A 17,178-nucleotide genomic window follows, 5' to 3' on the forward strand; every position below is an offset into this window, starting at 1 on the left:
TAAGTTAAACCCCCGATATAAAACTTACCATCCTATTACCAATCTATGGCATCCTATAAATCGAAAAATTTTTAAAAAAATTTGGGGTCAAAACAAACGCAAAAGTAGTAATCACGATCCTTAATGCCGGAATTTCGGGACATATACGTTATATAGAATGTTTTTTGTTCCTTGAGAGAAATTTATCATGCATTAGAGTCAGTATATTCGATCTCTGATAATGCAGACCTGCATATATATCTAGATTTATTTGTTCTTGTTGAATTCTGCTAACGTTATCTGCAAAGAACTCAAAGGTCTGAGACTTTGTCAATATAGAATAGTTATATGAAGAACACTTAAAAACCAATTCATGTAGTTAGTTTTACATGAATTTTTGCCCTCGTATTTTGCACTTTAAGATGAGAATGAAAATTTTTTAATCCTTCTACAGAGAATCTCGTATGAGGTACTCGGTACTGCACAAAAGACTTGCATTCTTCTTTGCCATGCAACTGAAGAAATTTTTAGCATAGAAGGAGAAAAGAGAGAACAATTTCCAGGAAGAAGGAAAAATTTCTAGCCGCCTACAGTAACTACAAGACATTTTTGCAACTTTTGAAATCCATAATTCTATGTTCCCATTCAAACATTGAAATCCATAATGCACTCAAACCTTTTCATGAATCTTGTGTGAAAACATTAATAGAAAATAAAAATCTCTCTAATTGAGCTTGTTAGTAGGTATGCTGGTAAAGATATGATCAATATCGCTAAATTCACTGAGTTATTTGTTTTTAAAAAATAAAATAATTATTTTTTATTTTTTTCAAGCTCGAGTTTGAGTTTGAACTTTAAATTGTTAGCTCGTCGAGTTCGAGCTCGAATTCGAATTCAATAATATTAAGTCAAGATTTGACTCGATTAGACCAAAACTTGACTCGACTCAATTCGTTTGCAACCCTACTCCAAACTAAACTCCCTTTATGGGACAAAGGTGGCCTCAGTTCTTTTACTTCAAAGAAGACTTGCACCGGTGGAAGGGTGGAAATGTGCAGCACATGTTCTTCCATGCCTAGTGTCTACTACACGTAAAAAATGCAAGGAAGGGTAGCTAATTGATGTAAGTAAATTATTTTCAGGGCAAAATCATAATTAGACAACTTTCACGTGAGAAAATTCAAATAAACCTTAATGTCGGCAAAGTTTAATACTTTCGTCTTGACGAATAATCCTCCACTAAATTATTCTTCAGTTCTACTATAATTTTCTTACCTTGAAACACTTCTATTAATTAGATATCTATTAGTTTTTGTCTTCGATTGCGTACTCCTTGGTAAAACTGAATAGAGTACATGTTGCCATTCTGGGAAACAATGGATTTTATTCAAACTTTTTATCTATAATCAAGTATAATGTATCTTTATTATAGGAGATATTAAAATCTAAATTCTAAAAAAAATTTAAATTCTAAGGAGAAGCTCTTGAATTAAACGAGCTAGCATAACATAAGATAATGGTCGAGCCAAAATTCTACTAGAAGGTGAAATACCAAACGGAACAATGTGCTCAGTGGCGAAGTTTTTTCAACGAAAAAAGAAAAAAGAAAAAGTCTTTACATAATTACACTTTTGCAAATTGAGTTACAATTTTTGCTGAGTATTGAAGCTTCACCGTCTCTCAAAGTCTTGTGGAATTGCCCCGTAGTAAAGTTTACAACATTTTGATGAGAACTTGTGGGAAGTAATTTATGAGAAACTGTTCTTTTCTAGTGCTCAGTTGAATTTATTTGTGTAAATTTGAAAAATATCACATCTTCTCGTGCATTCGAAATTTTTTATCCTTTGGAACAAGCTGGACACTCTGTTCTTCTCTACTTAGACATACACTAGGAACATGCACAAAAACTGCATGAATAATTTTTTCAATACATGGAAAAAGAAATTATCAATTTATAACTTCAAACATTAATTTTTTTTAAATAATCTTTTTTTTTTCCGAAAGAAAACTCCCTTCTGCATTCTATCAACTTTAATGATTTCCATTTCTGCCTAAACTTTTGCTTCGCTGGTCACTAGTACCATGGATGATTTTGATATTCATTCAACCGTAAATTGAGAAATTAACAAGCAGAAGAACAAAAGGGGAAAATCGACTAGATTAAACTAGGAAAATGGATTTATTTGTGTCAAAAACTCTGATAGAATTGTCCATCAATGAATTATAATGCTTTTATTTCATCCACTGGGTTATATATGAATTGGAATATCATTCTACATTGACAATGATGGGTCCCTAGCTAAGGATGGCATTGGGGGGGGGTGGCCGCGGGGGCTAATGCAGCGGGGGATGGGGGGGGATTTTTTCCTCCCGGTTTAGAAACGGGGCGGGGGACGGGCACCCGCCCCGCGGGGGGCTAATGGGGCTGGGGAGTGTACCCCCGCTCCATCCCCCGTCCCGCCACCCGTTTAAAGTATATATAAAAATAAATATATATACGTATATAATTATATATATAATATTTAATTTAATTTGTTACAAACTTATGATAATGATTTTATTAGTTATATGTATTATATAATGTATATTAATATATGTAATATAATTGATATTATCAATTATACTAATAATTATATATGACTAATAATAGAAATTATTAATTAGTTATACTAAATTTACTAATACATTTATACTAAATCCCTAATTACACTTAATACAAAACATTTTATTCTCAAAAAAAAAAAACACAAGTACAATAATGAATTAGTGATTGTATTTGTGCCAAAAGTAAAACTTGACTACTTTAGTTGTATTTATTTCATCACGTTGGATTGTATTCAAATAATGTTTGTTTGATTATTTTTAGGGTTAATCACATTTTATCCCCTTAAAGAATACCCCATTTCTCAGTTTATCCACTAACCTTTAATTTTGCTCACTTAACCCCCTTTAGGACAAAATTGCCCTTGTATTACTTTGACTTTTTATTTACCTTGTTTTCCTTTCTTTTGTTTCTTTTTCTCTTTCTTCTTTATTTAATTCTTCCTCTTTCCCACAAAAAATTTCACCTTAATGATTGAAATTAAAAAAGAGGAATTGCAAAGATCTATTTTCTTCTTAAATGATTAAAAAATATTCAAATCACTTTCCTAAAATACAATTTTTTTAGCCTTTCAATTCTTTTAATTTTGGGTTTTCCTCCTTCCTTTCTAGTTTCTCATTTTATTTTCAAGAAAATATCATAAGATGAAATTGTTTTCCTTTCTTTTATTTCTTTTTCTCTTTCTTCTCTCTTTCATCCTTCCCAATAAAAATTCCATTTCAACGAAAATTTTTGTTTTGAGTTTATAATTGCATATTTCTGGGTGAAGGTTTAAAAGACATCAAAAACTAATTTTGATTTTTTGTATGATGCCACGTGTCACAAATTTCAATTGATGATTATTAATCAGGTCACAATTTCATCTTAAGATATTTTCTTGAGAATAAAATAAAAAACTATAAAGGAAAGAGGAAAACCCAAAATTAAAAGAATTGAAAGGCTAAAAAAATTATATTTTAGGAAAGTGATTTGAATATTTTTTTTAATTTTTTAAGGAGAAGATAGATCTCTGCAATTCCTCTTTTTTAATTTCAATCATTAAGGTAAAGATTTTTGTGGGAAAGAGGAAGAATTAAATAAAGAAGAAAGAGAAAAAGAAATAAAAGAAAGGAAAACAAGGTAAATGAAAAGTCAAAATAATGCAAGGGCAATTTTGTCCTAAAGGGGGTTAAGTGAGCAAAATTAAAGGTTAGGGGGTAAACTGAGAAATGGGGTATCTTTTAAGGGGATAAAATGTGATTAGCCCTTATTTTTATAAGTTTCAATTGTAAAATTACAATGAATAATAATTTGGTGATGTGTTGATATTTTAGTACTTGATTATTTGTTGAAATTTAACTATAATAAAATTATATAATAAATTTTTATTTATCCCGCGGGGGAAGCGGGGCGGGGGCCGCGGACGCCCCATTGCCATCCTTATCCATAGCTTAGTGGTTGAGCATTTGACTGCCAACCCTTGTGCAACCCAATGAACAGAGATGCAAACATCATATGTGGATTGTGAAGGACTATTCCATTTCCACCAAATGCCAGATTGGGAGAATGTATGGTATCCTCTGTCTTATATCCCACATCGATGAATTAGTTGAGCCATGCACCCTTAATATGTCTGAGATTGGAGCACAGAGGTCACGACCTTACTTGAACAGGATCTGTTCTATAGGCTCGTACCTCTGTGTCCTTGAGTTCTAAGGAGACAGGAAACCAAGTCTGGTGGATGAAATATGACTGCTTGACCAGAGCGTGATTGACTGCTCTTGCAGCTCACTTGTCGGGCCGCAACTGCGGTAGAGGATCGTTCCTAGTCCTTGCTTCAGCACAGGCTAGGGTGGTCTTGCAGTTGTCTGACAGACGTCCCTCCCTCATTTTCTTTTTCTTGGGTCGCTAAATGTTTTAACCTTTTGACCTGATATGGTTTCCGTTTTCCCACAAAGTTTTCATTGCAGAATCTAGGGACTTTTCTGAAAGTTTCCTGATAACTAATCATAGTTGATTGATAATAGTGAAACCATAATTTCCTTCTTGACCTACACCACAAAATTTCGGGACAAGGGGCAGGAACGGTCATTCTGATGACCGTTCCTGAACAGTCAACGGTCAGATTTTGGCCAAAAAAAAAATGTGCGATTCAGATCACAAGTTGTACATCGATTTTCATAACGTATGTGGAATCCGTAAATTTTTGTATTAAAGTTACACGTTATGCAAACAAAGTTACGCCGTGTACAACCAAAGTTACGCGCAATATAAAATGATCAAAACCACCAGGAACCTGCAACCGTTCCTGCCTGCTGTCCAAAATTTCGACTACAATTTATATTTCTATATATACAATACTTACATATGTACACGGGATGGAATCCGCTTCTCACAATATGTTCAACTAATTTGCTGGAACAAAAATGTAGGAGTCAAACTGAAGCCAGCAATTGCAAATTCACTCCTGGCACAACCCCATGTATTATACTCATCCCATTTCCTTGTGAAGGACTATGGATTGACTGTAGATAGCCTCAGGTGGGTAGATGGATTTTCTTCCTTGAAAAGCTTAGACTTGTCCGGGGTACAACTTTTGGATGGCTAATGACTGGTTATATTCAGTTAACTTCCTTCCTTCCTTCCTTTAGTTTCTTTGAATTTTGCTGGCTGCGGACTTCATACATTTCCTCCTCTTTTACATATCAATTTCACATCTCTTACTTCTCTTAATCTTCAGTGGAACAATTTCAACTCCACCATCCCTCTCTGGTTGTCCAATGCCACTAGCCTTAAGCAACTCCAACTTGATCATAACAGCTTTAATGTTTCAATTCCCGACAATCTTGAAAAGTTCACCTCTCTTGCTGTTCATGATCTTTCTTCAAACTTTTTTGGAATTCAACTGCCGAATTCTTTCTGTAAGTTAACTAGTCTTGTTCACATGGATCTCAATGGCAACAATTTCCAAGGCACAATCCCCTATTGCTTTAAGAACCTGACTTCACTTGCCATTCTTAATTTGGAAGCAAATTATCTTGAGGGTCCGATTCCAGATTCAATTAGTCAAATGTGCAGTTTGAAAGTGCCTGATTTGTCCCTAAACCAGTTCAATTCACCATTACCGACTCTGATTAGAGATCCATCTGACTGCCTGCTTAATAGTCTGAAGGAGCTATATTTTATATCCATTATCCAATGACTTCTTTGGTTACTTACCCAGTCAGCTGGAAATGTACAGGAATCCGGAGGTACTCCATCTTTCTTTTAATTCACTCTCTGGCACAATTCCTTCTGAGCTTGGCAGCCTGTCACACTTAAGGGAGCTGGATATTAGCAACAATAAGTTCAATGGTAGTGTTCCCTCGAGTATTGGACAACTTTTAGAGTTGGTAAAGTTGGAAATTTCAAATAATTCATTGAGTGGTGTGGTATCTGAAGTCCACTTTGAACAGCTCGCGAAATTAAAGAATTCGTTAGTCTCTTCAAATTCATTCTTATTCAAAGCGAGTCCTCTATGGATTCCACCTTTTCAACTGCAAATGATTGAGTTAGAATCGATTGATGTAGGCCCCCAATTTCCTCCTTGGCTGCAAACTCAAAAGGGAGTGAAAAGGTTGATCATGTCAAATGCGAGCATCTCAGATGCCATACCCGGTTGGTTTGAGAATATGTATTCTCGAATTGACGATCTGGATTTGTCACACAACAGCATAAGTGGAAGATTGCCAAAATTTGAAGAATATAAATGATTCTTTCCGAGTAATAAAGCTGAAGTCCAACAAATTCAAGGGTACGGTAACATATGCTCCTTTGGGAGCTTATTTGGTTGATCTTTCCGAAAATTCCTTGGAAGGCCAGCTACCTCTGTTTGACAGTTATTTGAATCTGTCACTGAGTCATCTCTCACTCTTTGATAACCATTTCACGGGTGAAATCTCCCCCTCTTTATGTGAAATTCAGAGTTTGATAATCATTGATCTGTCAAGCAACCAGTTATCAGGAAAGATCCCTTCATGCTTGGCGAACCTCCAAAACTTGCATGTGCTTGACCTCTCAAATAACAGTTTCCATGGGAAAATTCCAAATTCTTTGGGTTTTATCGAGGGAATCCGTGCTTTGCACTTGCAGCAGAACAATCTACACGGAAAGCTTCCATCATCCTTTCGGACCTAAAGAATTTGCGCATTCTTGATATAGGCGATAATGGATTGAATGACATCATCCATCCATGGATAGGAAATTTGTGGGATCTGATGTTTCTCAGGTTTCATTCAAATTACTTTCATAGTACAATTCCTTTGCAACTCTGCCAACTCAATAGCCTGAAGGTATTAATCCTGTCCAAGAACAATTTGTCTGGAAGCATCCCTCATTGTTTCAACAACTTCATTCCTTTGATCTCAGAGGATCCACAAATGAGCTATTACATCAAATTTATGCTCTATTTTGAAAGAAGAATGTTGGAATCCATGAAAGGTCGGGAGCTCAAGTACTCCAGATCCTTGCAGTTTCTTAAAACAATTGAGCTTTCAGAAAATAGTATCCCAGGGCAGATTCCTGAAGAGATAATGAAGCTCATTGGATTGCAAAATTTGAACCTTTCTGGAAATTGTCTTCAAGGACGAATCCCTGACAGGATTGGCAACTTGAAACAAATTGAATCTCTTGATTTGTCTAGAAATAAACTTTCAGGTCCAATACCTCCAAGCTTATCAACCTTGAATTCTTTGAGCTCAGAACCTGTCTTTTAATGAGTTATCAGGACAAATACCAACAGGAAATCAGCTCCAGACCCTTAATGATCCATCCATATATGTAGGCACTGGTGGACTTAGTGGTGCACCACTCTTGAGGACCTGTCCTGATGAAAAATCATCTAATGGCACCAAATCTATGCTCGAGAATAATTGTGAAATTGAGCTTGAGCTCTCATGGTTTTATGCTGGATTAGGACCTGGATTTGTTTTTGGATTCATGATTGTTTGTTGCATTCTAGTTTTCAAGAAGCCATGGCGGGCTGCACTATTTCAGTTTATGCAGGGTCGTTTTTAACAGCTAAAGGTAGCAAATGGACTGAGGGATATGTATAATCTCACATGTAAATTACCCCCCGTGTATCATGTAATGCAATAAGCTAAGGGCTCAATCAATTTACTTGCCCAAGGGCCTCGATTCATTTGTTTTCTGTTGCTGTTGATTCTTTTTATTTTTCTTAAACAGTCTAATTCTATTATTCTTAGAAAATTGAAATAATTTTTCATAGTTTGGATAGTAAAATTAGCCCAAATAATATTTCGTTTACATCATAAATACATTTCCCAACTTACCTTTTTATATTCCCAACCACCTTTTTATCTCACATACATCATATCAAAAAAAAGTGCTACAGTAATTATTTCAAATAATACTAGTACTCTATCCAAACAAATATTTTCCAAGTGTTCTCGAGTGTGTTTAGATAGCAAATTATATACACAAATTTATTTGCTCATATTATAAACACATTTTTCAACCATTTTTTTATCTCATATACATCATATCAAAAAGTGCAACAATTTGTCATATTTTTTCAAAAATTATTTTCACAAATATGCCCATACATTAAGCTTGTCCTGTGTACTTGTACGTTCTTGATTGCTGAAATTTATTTTAACCTTTAGGACGGAAAAGAAAAAAGTTCAGAGGAATTATCATGTTCTTTCAACTTAATGTAAACTGGAACAGTATTATAGTTCTAGATTTTTTGATGTGCTTTCAAGAACAGTTTTTGTACTTTCCAAAGTTTTTAAGATAGAAATATTTATGCAAATTTTCAATTAATTGTCATACTATAAGGAGTATATCCATCACATTCACACCATTCTTCCACCCGATATAGATGCTCATCCTCTAATACCTCAAATTTCTCAACTAGGTGTCAGAAAGAAAGCCAAGTAACTTGTCAACTATTTTGTCCTTCAAATGACTGACAAAAAAAATTGACAACACTTGAACGAGAAGACAACAATCACTAAGCTCTACGAGAGAGAATTCAAACAGGTTAAAAAGTCAATAAAAGAGTAGCGCACGGCATTATCAGTTTATCAAACCATTCCATCAATCAACATTTCCAATAGTTATCGTTTTTCCCTACATAAGCACCCAGATACTGCAACAATTGCACTGAAACAACATACAAAGCTAATATATTCTTAGCAACAAGATGGCATTTTCTAGGGGTGTGATTCTGCTATATTTGGCTCTTGTATTGGTTGTTAAACTTGATTTTGCTTACTCAAAATTAAGCTGCATTTTGATTGAGAAGGAAGCTCTTTTCGATCTCAAGAGAGGCCTAATCGATAAAGCAGACCGTCTGTCTTCATGGAAAGGCGACAACTGTTGTGCCTGGGATGGAGTTGGGTGTGACGAGAGAACCGGCCATGTCATAAAGCTTGATTTGAGCAACCCTGTATCTTTTGATAGTGAGAGATACTTTGATGACAAAGATTATTTTGCAAATTTCAGCCATAACTGCTTGAGAGGTGAGATCAGTCCATCTTTGCTCAATCTTAACTACTTGCAGTCTTTAGATTTGAGCATGAATAACTTTTCAGGCATACAAATTCCACCATTTTTGGGATCTCTTAAAAGATTAGAGTATTTAAACCTCTCCAGTGCTGGTTTTGGGGGAGAAGTTCCTCAAGATCTTAGCCATCTTTTAAGCTTGAAGCATCTTCATCTTGGATATGCACCTAGTGTCTCATATTCATTCCATTTGTTCATCAATGACTATGGATTGAATGTAGATAGTCTCAGCTGGCTATCTCAATTTTCTTCTTTGAAGAGCTTGGACTTATCAGGGATACAACTTTGGAAGGCTAATGACTGGTTAGATTCAGTCAGCATGCTGACTTCTCTGATTTCACTGAACGTAGCAGGCTGTGGACTTACTACATTTCCTCCAATTGCACATATTAATTTCACATCTCTTGCTTCTCTCAATCTCCAATGGAACAATTTCGACTCCAACATCCCTCTCTGGCTGTCCAACATTACTAGCCTTCAGCAACTACATCTTGACCATAACAGCTTTGATGGCTTGATACCTGACAGTATTGAGCAACTGACTTCTCTCACTCTTCTTGATCTGTCTTCCAACTTCTTTTCAATTCCGCTACCAAATTCTCTGTGTAGATTGAAAAATCTTGTCCACTTGGATCTTAGTGGCAATTACTTAAATGGCACAGTCCCCGATTGCCTCGAGAACCTGACTTCACTTGCAATCCTTAATCTGGAAGCAAATAATTTTCAGGGTTCGATTCCAGATTCCATCTGTAATCTCTGCAGTTTGCAGGTCCTTGATTTGTCCCTCAACCAGTTTCATTCATCGCTGCCAAATATACTAAGAGATCCCTCTTGTTGCCTCCTTAATAGTTTGAAGGAGCTTTATTTAGTATCAAGTAACATTTATGGTTACTTACCTAGTCAGCTGCAAATGTACACGAATTTGGAGGTCCTGCATGTTTCTTTTAACTCATTTTCTGGACCAATACCATCTGAGCTTGGTAGACTGTCGCATTTGAGGGAGCTGGATTTGAGCAACAATAAATTCAGTGGAAATGTTTCCCCAGGTATTGGGCAACTCTCAAAGTTAGTGAAGTTGGATATTTCTAGTAACTCATTCACCGGTGCGCTATCTGAAATCCACTTTGAGAAGCTGACAGAACTAAGAGATTTGTCTGTATCCTTGAATCCTTTGCATCTGAATGTGAGCCCTGAATGGCTTCCTCCTTTTCAGCTCCACACTATTCAGCTAGCATCAATAATTGTTGGTCCCCGTTTTCCTCCATGGCTGCAAACTCAGAAAAGTGTCAAGCAGTTAATCATGTCAAATGCAAGCATTTCTGATACCATACCTGCTTGGTTTGAGAATTTATATTCACAAATTGACGACTTGGATTTGTCACACAACAACATAAGCGGACAATTACCAAAGTTTGAGGAATCTCGTGGTTCTCTCCGAGTGATAAAGCTCAACTCCAACAAATTTGAAGGGCCAATAGAATCAGTTCCATTAGAAATGTATCTATTGGATCTTTCAGAAAATTTGTTGTCACGACCTTTAGTACCTCTGGTGAACAATCACACCAGTAGGTCACTTAACCATCTCATACTCTCTGGTAACCACTTGCCTGGTGAAATTCCGCTGTCCTTGTGTGTCATACAGAGTTTGATACGAATTGATCTATCAGCGAATCAATTTTCAGGAACAATCCCCTCATGCCTGGCCAATCTTCAGAACTTGCAAGTGCTTGATCTCTCTAATAATAGTCTCAGCGGTCAAATTCCAGATTCTTGGGTTTTTTCTGAGGAACTTCATTCTTTGCACCTGCAGCAGAACAAATTGGATGGAAAAATTCCATCGTCAGTCAGAAACCTGAAAGGATTGCACATTCTAGATCTCGGGGATAATGTACTGAAGGACATCATTCCTTCCTGGATAGGAGAAGAGTTACAAGGCCTTGTATATCTCAGACTTCACTCAAATAACTTTTACAGTGGTATTCCATTGCAACTCTGTCAACTGAAGCTTCTCAGGCTGTTGGACTTGGCAAAGAACAATTTATCTGGAAGCATCCCTCATTGTGTTAATAACTTCAGTGCCATGATTTCAGATGATCCAATGTTATCCTTTCACATGCGGTTCTTAATTTATTTTGAGCGGAGAATTTTAGAATCTGCGCAAGGTATGGAACAGAAGTATTCTACAACCTTGCCTTTTCTTTTATCAATGCAGCTTTCACACAACAATATATCGGGAGAGATCCCTGAAGAGCTAATGGATCTCCTAATATTGAAGAATCTTAATCTTTCGCACAATCATCTTCAGGGAACAATTCCTGAGACGATTGGCAACTTGAAAAACCTTGAAACTCTTGATTTATCAAGAAATGAGCTTTCAGGTCCAATTCCTACAAGTTTATCCATCATATATTCACTGAGCCACCTAAACCTGTCGTTTAATAGCTTATCAGGGCCAATTCCTACTGGGAAACAACTCCAAACCTTGAATAATGAATCCATTTATGAAGGTAATAGTGGACTTTGTGGAGCACCACTGTCAAATAGCTGTTCTGAAGAAAAATCATCAAATGGAGTTGAGCCATTGCTGGATAGTGAGAGTGACATGCAGCTCGAGTCCTTATGGTTTTATGCTGGTTTAGGACCTGGTTTTGGCTTTGGATTCCTGGTTGTTTGTTGCACTCTAGCTTTCAAAAGGTCCTGGAGCAATGCATTGTTTCTGTTCCTAGATAATCTCTTTAGCAGGAGAAGGCAGCAATGACATCTGTAAAGGCATTTCTCTAATGTTTTATTTTGTGGTTTTGGTTCCTTTTGGTCTTTGACAAAAAATCATGTGTCTTTATGGTTTTATGCTAATAGAATTATTTGCTACAAGTTTTTTAAACTGAATTATTCAATCAAGATAAGCAGCAAAATGTAACTTTGTTGATCCCTAAGAAGCATAAAATCTACTTTTTCTAAAACGTAAAAGGGTAGACAACTCAAGGCGACAAAGTCATAAGAAGAAAATTCTATAACACAAATCTTAGCGAAACAAAAAAATAACAGCAAAACTGGTTTAAAAAAAAAGGAATTTCTCTTCAGCCCATTTTGAGCGAATTCATAAGTAGCAATGCTTTTCAGATACTTTCAAGTAATAACATGCTTAGATTTCGGGAAATATGTCACATTTATATCCACATCATTTATTGATATATAATAGTGTAAGAAAACAGTGAAAAAATGATTATGAACGACTTATGATGGCATAGGAAAATCTATGTGAGAATTGCATATGCCATATAGTATAAAAGTAAACTCATAAATTAAGTCTATTTAAGTATTTTCAAGCATTTAGGGCATGACCAAAAAAAAAACTATGAATAAAATTGCACAAATATTATTGTACCCATGCATCAAACACTTTGACGTATCCACGTCAAGCGAATCAATAGTGACAAATTGATTCACATGTCGAAGAAAGTGTTGGTGTAACCAAATATCAACTAAAAATCGCAAAGATATGAACACAGTAAAATATGAATCACCATTCACCAATCTTCTTTGAATCTTCAACACTTAACGCTGTATACTGACAGAAAATGAAAGGAACCATCCAATGATTTTGGACCAAATTGCCAAACTTGTATCGCTCCCTCAATCTCGCTGAATAACCAACATCGCGGGGCAACGACTTGACTCAAGAGCGAAGAAATTTTTGCTTTCATTAACTTCAGTCTCCACAAACGACATCCCAAGTAGACTCCAAGTCTCCCGAGATGGTAATCCGGTTAGGTAATACAAGGCAACAAAGTCAAGCAAATGTTTCTAAAAGAAGACTAAGATGGATGCATTTAACTTAAATTCCTGATGTCCAGAGATAAAAAATGTTCCAGATGAGACCCAAATTAATTAGGATTTAGAAACTACCAATCAATTTTCTCATAGGACTAGCGTGGAGCCAGGAGGCAGAACCTAGGCCAAAATTCTAAGATTCATGATGTATATCATATTTACCTTCTATATTATTGAGCAAATTTTAAGATTCATGATATACCATAGTTACCTCTACATTATCGAGGCACTTATCCTCATCGTCAAGGCTGCTAATCAAGCGGGCTGTTTCTTCCAGTGATCTTTGCCAATGAGGACTTTGTAGAAGTTCCAGGAGTTCATAGTCTTTTGTTCAAGTCTTACTAGTTTCTTCTCTGCCACTATTTGTTGGTTTAGTTGTTGGATTGTTGAGTTGAACTTGTACATATTAGTATTTGTGATTAGTTTATTAATTGTATTATCTCATCACTGCAGATCCTTCGATCTTTCCTATACTGAAAGTATATATATTGAAAGTACAAATACTTGTTATATGCTTGTTTTCAAAAATGTCTGTCTAGCCTTGAATTTATTATCAGTACGCTTTTGGTATACTAGTATAGAGTATAAATATGTCTCTTTCTAATCCAAAAGTAAAACTCGTGATGGACTTTCAAGTGAAATCAACATAATTCAACAATCAAAAAAAAAGTTAAGATTTAACCAAATATGAAAAAATTGACAAAAGTATCAATATTATGAATGGTGTATACAGCACTAATACTTCTAATTACTTCTCTCTCTTTTTTTTGGCCATGACAAAAAATTGTAATAATACACTATTAGAATAGTTTGATTTGTAATTAGATATATGAACAAATTTTCAATTTTCTTTGGAATTGGATGACCTAAGCTTTCACATAAGCAAAATTTAGCCGTCTCCACAAATATCATTTGCATGCCCTACATTATTATTTTTCATGTTATGTGAGTTGAATTGTTAGTATATTAATGAAATTCCTCAATATTAAGTTAGGTGCCCCGTTTTGTAAAACTGAAAAGATGTATGTTCTACGAAGTTGAAGTCTTTGTATTATTTGTGTTATTTCTATTAATGATGAAGTGTGAATGAATCGCCACATATAAAATATTTTGATTTTGACCGTTCATTTTTGACAAATGAAAATTTTCATTGGTTGAGATAATCGAGTTTTTTAATTTTTTTTTACTATTTTTGTGCAAAATCTATAAAGCACAAATGACAAAAACTCCATTGCCCTAAAACACCTTCTTTTGGTTTCAGATAGCAATATTTTTGACGATTTAGAAATTCAATTAGATTGTGAGTAGTCAAGAATTTTAAATTAAAATTAAAATTTAAAATGAAATGCAAAGAAACAAATTAGATTGGAGAGTTACACTTTGCTTGTACCTTCATTGGTTGATTTTCTTAGTCATCAATTAGTTAAATTAAGGAGAATTCAAACAAGCTCTATCAACCCTTGTAATTTTGATGATGAAATAATTGAATGAAGGAATTTTTGTGAATTAAATTATTCTTCTACTATTAAAGAATGACTACTGCTTCTAAAAGGTAGTAAGAAATGCAGAGTGGACAGTTGGAAAAAGAAATTACTTCTATTGGTTGATCAAATAAGTATGAGCTTAGTTATAATTAGTATTAGTCTGCCACACAACCTTAAAGAAAATTTCAGAGTTAGGTGCATGTGCTGACTACAAAGCATATGAAAACCAATGTACCTACATAAATAAAGCATTGAATGGTAAGATTTTAGTTTGCTTCTTCCTTCTCTACAAATTCAAACATTTTGAGAGCATTACTTCTCTTTCATTTTTGTCTTCTTATTCTGCAAATTCAATTGGCTGCACCACAAAAAGTTATTCAAACATAAGCTGCATTAAGAGTGAGGCAAAATCTCTTCTCAAGTTCAAGGAAAGCATAGTAGATAAATCTAGTAGTTTGTCATCTTGGTCTGGAGAAGAAGATTGTTGTTTGTGGGAAAGAATTGGCTGTGGCAAGAGTAACGATCATGTTTTCAATCTTGATCTAATAACCAATTTCAATATCTAGGTATTTTTATGAAGTAATCTATGCTAAAAATTACAGACCAACCCGCTAGAATTATCAATTGGGATATGGTAAGCCTGAGTTAATTAGGCAAATTATCAAGACATGAAAAGTTTACAAGTAGGCTTATCAATCCATTTTCTACTTCATGTAAAATCATATAGGGGTTATGTAGATATTTGAAATGTTAAAGGAATTATGTGGCGATATCCAAAATTACAGTAGAGTTATTAGTAATTTTTCCAAATTTTTCAACCCATTGCTTCTGCATTCATCAAATGCTACTTGGAACTCACAATGTCAGTCAACTGGCTTATTTTCTAAGTCTTAACCATCGTAAACGAAGGAGCATATCCTGATACATAATGCTTTCCCTTATGGTTCACTATCGACGTGTCGAGCTCAAGAAAATCAAGTCTTTTATTGAAATGACGAGAATCACTAGTAATCTGGAGCTTCTTAAGAAGAAAACAAATTCTGAACTTGTTCATTCACAAAACCTAATTTTCTGAAATTTCTTCCAAAACAGAAATTGTTTGCAATTATCCACTTTTTCCACCTTCTAGATTCATTATATACCATTTCCAATCATCATAGATAGCCACACAATCATGTTCATATTAAAACAGAAAAATCCCCAAAAATTATAAAACTTCACCAATTCAACCAAAATCAAGATATAATCCATAAAAGTGCATCTTATACCACCACCAATCATGAATTGAACATCATTAGAGGAAGGAGAGGGGTCCTTCACAACTCACCTTAGCAATACAAGAGATAGAGAGTCACTTCTTAAATATGCACAGTGAGAGAGAGAGAGAGAAAGAGAGAGATTTTGAGTTTATATGAGAAAAATACAAAAAAAAATTTAAGTATATAAGACAATTACAGAGGAAAAGTACATTTTGGCCACGTAATTATATCTAGGGATACTAATGACTTTTTACTCATTAAATTCTACCGGCGAGTAGTTGGTCGTATGTCATGAAAATTTGATAGTTCAAGGATGTAAGTGCTACAAAAAAAAAGGATGTAAGTGCTGAAACGGATAGTTTGGGAGGCACTTTGCAACTCAAAGAGTGTTCAGGAGGTATTTTGCAATTAACCCTGAACGTTTATTAACTGAAGGATGGCATAATAATTAATACAAGACAGTACAAGCCCGTGACGAAGTCAAAAATTGGTCCACCTATAAGTATCCAGTTCAATAGTTACCCCTTCTTCTTCCGGAAACGGAATTTGACTAACTAAACCTTAATCCCAGAAGTCAACCCAAAAGCCGGCAACTTTTGGATTGCTCCCAGGGACTTAACTACCCAAACCCCAAACCCCCGAAAGTCGATGTGGGACAGAAACCCCACAGGGGCCACGTTCAATAGTTACCCCCACTGGAACCAAATATAGGTGATCCATGATGCTATACAAACCTATTGATAAAGCATAAGTACAGAGATCAACAAATGTCCTAACCAATAAGCCGCACAATAGGTCTTTCGTCATACCTCAAATTATTGGTTAAAGATCATTCAGTTGTTTCAAGTTTCTACTCATCAGTCAAAGAATAGGTTTCCTTTCTTTGGTCATTTCTTTATTTCTTTTTTTTTTGGTTGACAATTATATTTTAAAACCTTGGTCCCAATTCTCAAATAAAAATTTCTTAAAGGCCACTTAACATTTACGAGGAAGATACGTTTGATATGTTGATTTTGATTTCAATTGAAAATGTACGAGTTCTAAATCTAGTTTCTAGTCAAATTCTAGATATTTCAATGATCTTTAGTTTTTGGTAATACCAATATTAGTCCCGAAAATGGTACCGGCCCATGTAGATATAAGCTAATCAACTACTCCTAGAGTAGTTGGTCATCAGGGAGAGAAGCTTTCCTTGTAAGTTAAAGGATTGAATCCCTTGGTTTGCATTTTTGTTTAGGATTTTCTAAAAATTTCACCTGTGTGTGCATAGGCATCCGTTTGATCCGATGGTGGTTCAATCTCCTCCCGATCTCACCTTGAGCCCTTTGGGTAGCTTTCCTTGGATGCAAGTTAAGGAATCAAATTTCTTGACTTGCATTCTTGTTCAGGATTTTTTTTGAAAATTTCACCATCACGTGCATATGCACTGATTTGGTCCGATAGTGATTCAATCTCCTCCGTATTTCACTTTGACTTT

At 35.1% G+C, this 17,178-nt stretch overlaps 1 protein-coding gene, 1 non-coding gene and 1 pseudogene across 2 annotated transcripts; all 3 read left to right on the plus strand.

Annotated features, from left to right (window-relative positions):
• The first annotated feature begins 4,215 nt into the window (after positions 1-4,215).
• Positions 4,216-4,438, plus strand: LOC113719773 (small nucleolar RNA U3). Its single transcript, XR_003455026.1, has one exon. It is a non-coding gene; the product is annotated as a small nucleolar RNA U3 (small nucleolar RNA).
• Positions 4,439-5,793: 1,355 nt separating this feature from the next.
• LOC113718501 (receptor-like protein EIX2) lies at positions 5,794-7,615 on the plus strand (annotated as a pseudogene).
• Positions 7,616-8,634: 1,019 nt separating this feature from the next.
• LOC113718502 (receptor-like protein EIX2) lies at positions 8,635-11,932 on the plus strand. Its single transcript, XM_027243403.2, has one exon. It carries the CDS (start codon positions 8,766-8,768, stop codon positions 11,883-11,885), a length of 3,120 nt encoding a protein of 1,039 aa, XP_027099204.1. The 5' UTR covers positions 8,635-8,765; the 3' UTR covers positions 11,886-11,932.
• The last annotated feature ends 5,246 nt before the right edge of the window (positions 11,933-17,178 follow it).

The sequence above is a fragment of the Coffea arabica genome, chromosome 11e, assembly GCF_036785885.1.
Source record: "Coffea arabica cultivar ET-39 chromosome 11e, Coffea Arabica ET-39 HiFi, whole genome shotgun sequence".
Taxonomy (NCBI): domain Eukaryota; kingdom Viridiplantae; phylum Streptophyta; class Magnoliopsida; order Gentianales; family Rubiaceae; genus Coffea; species Coffea arabica.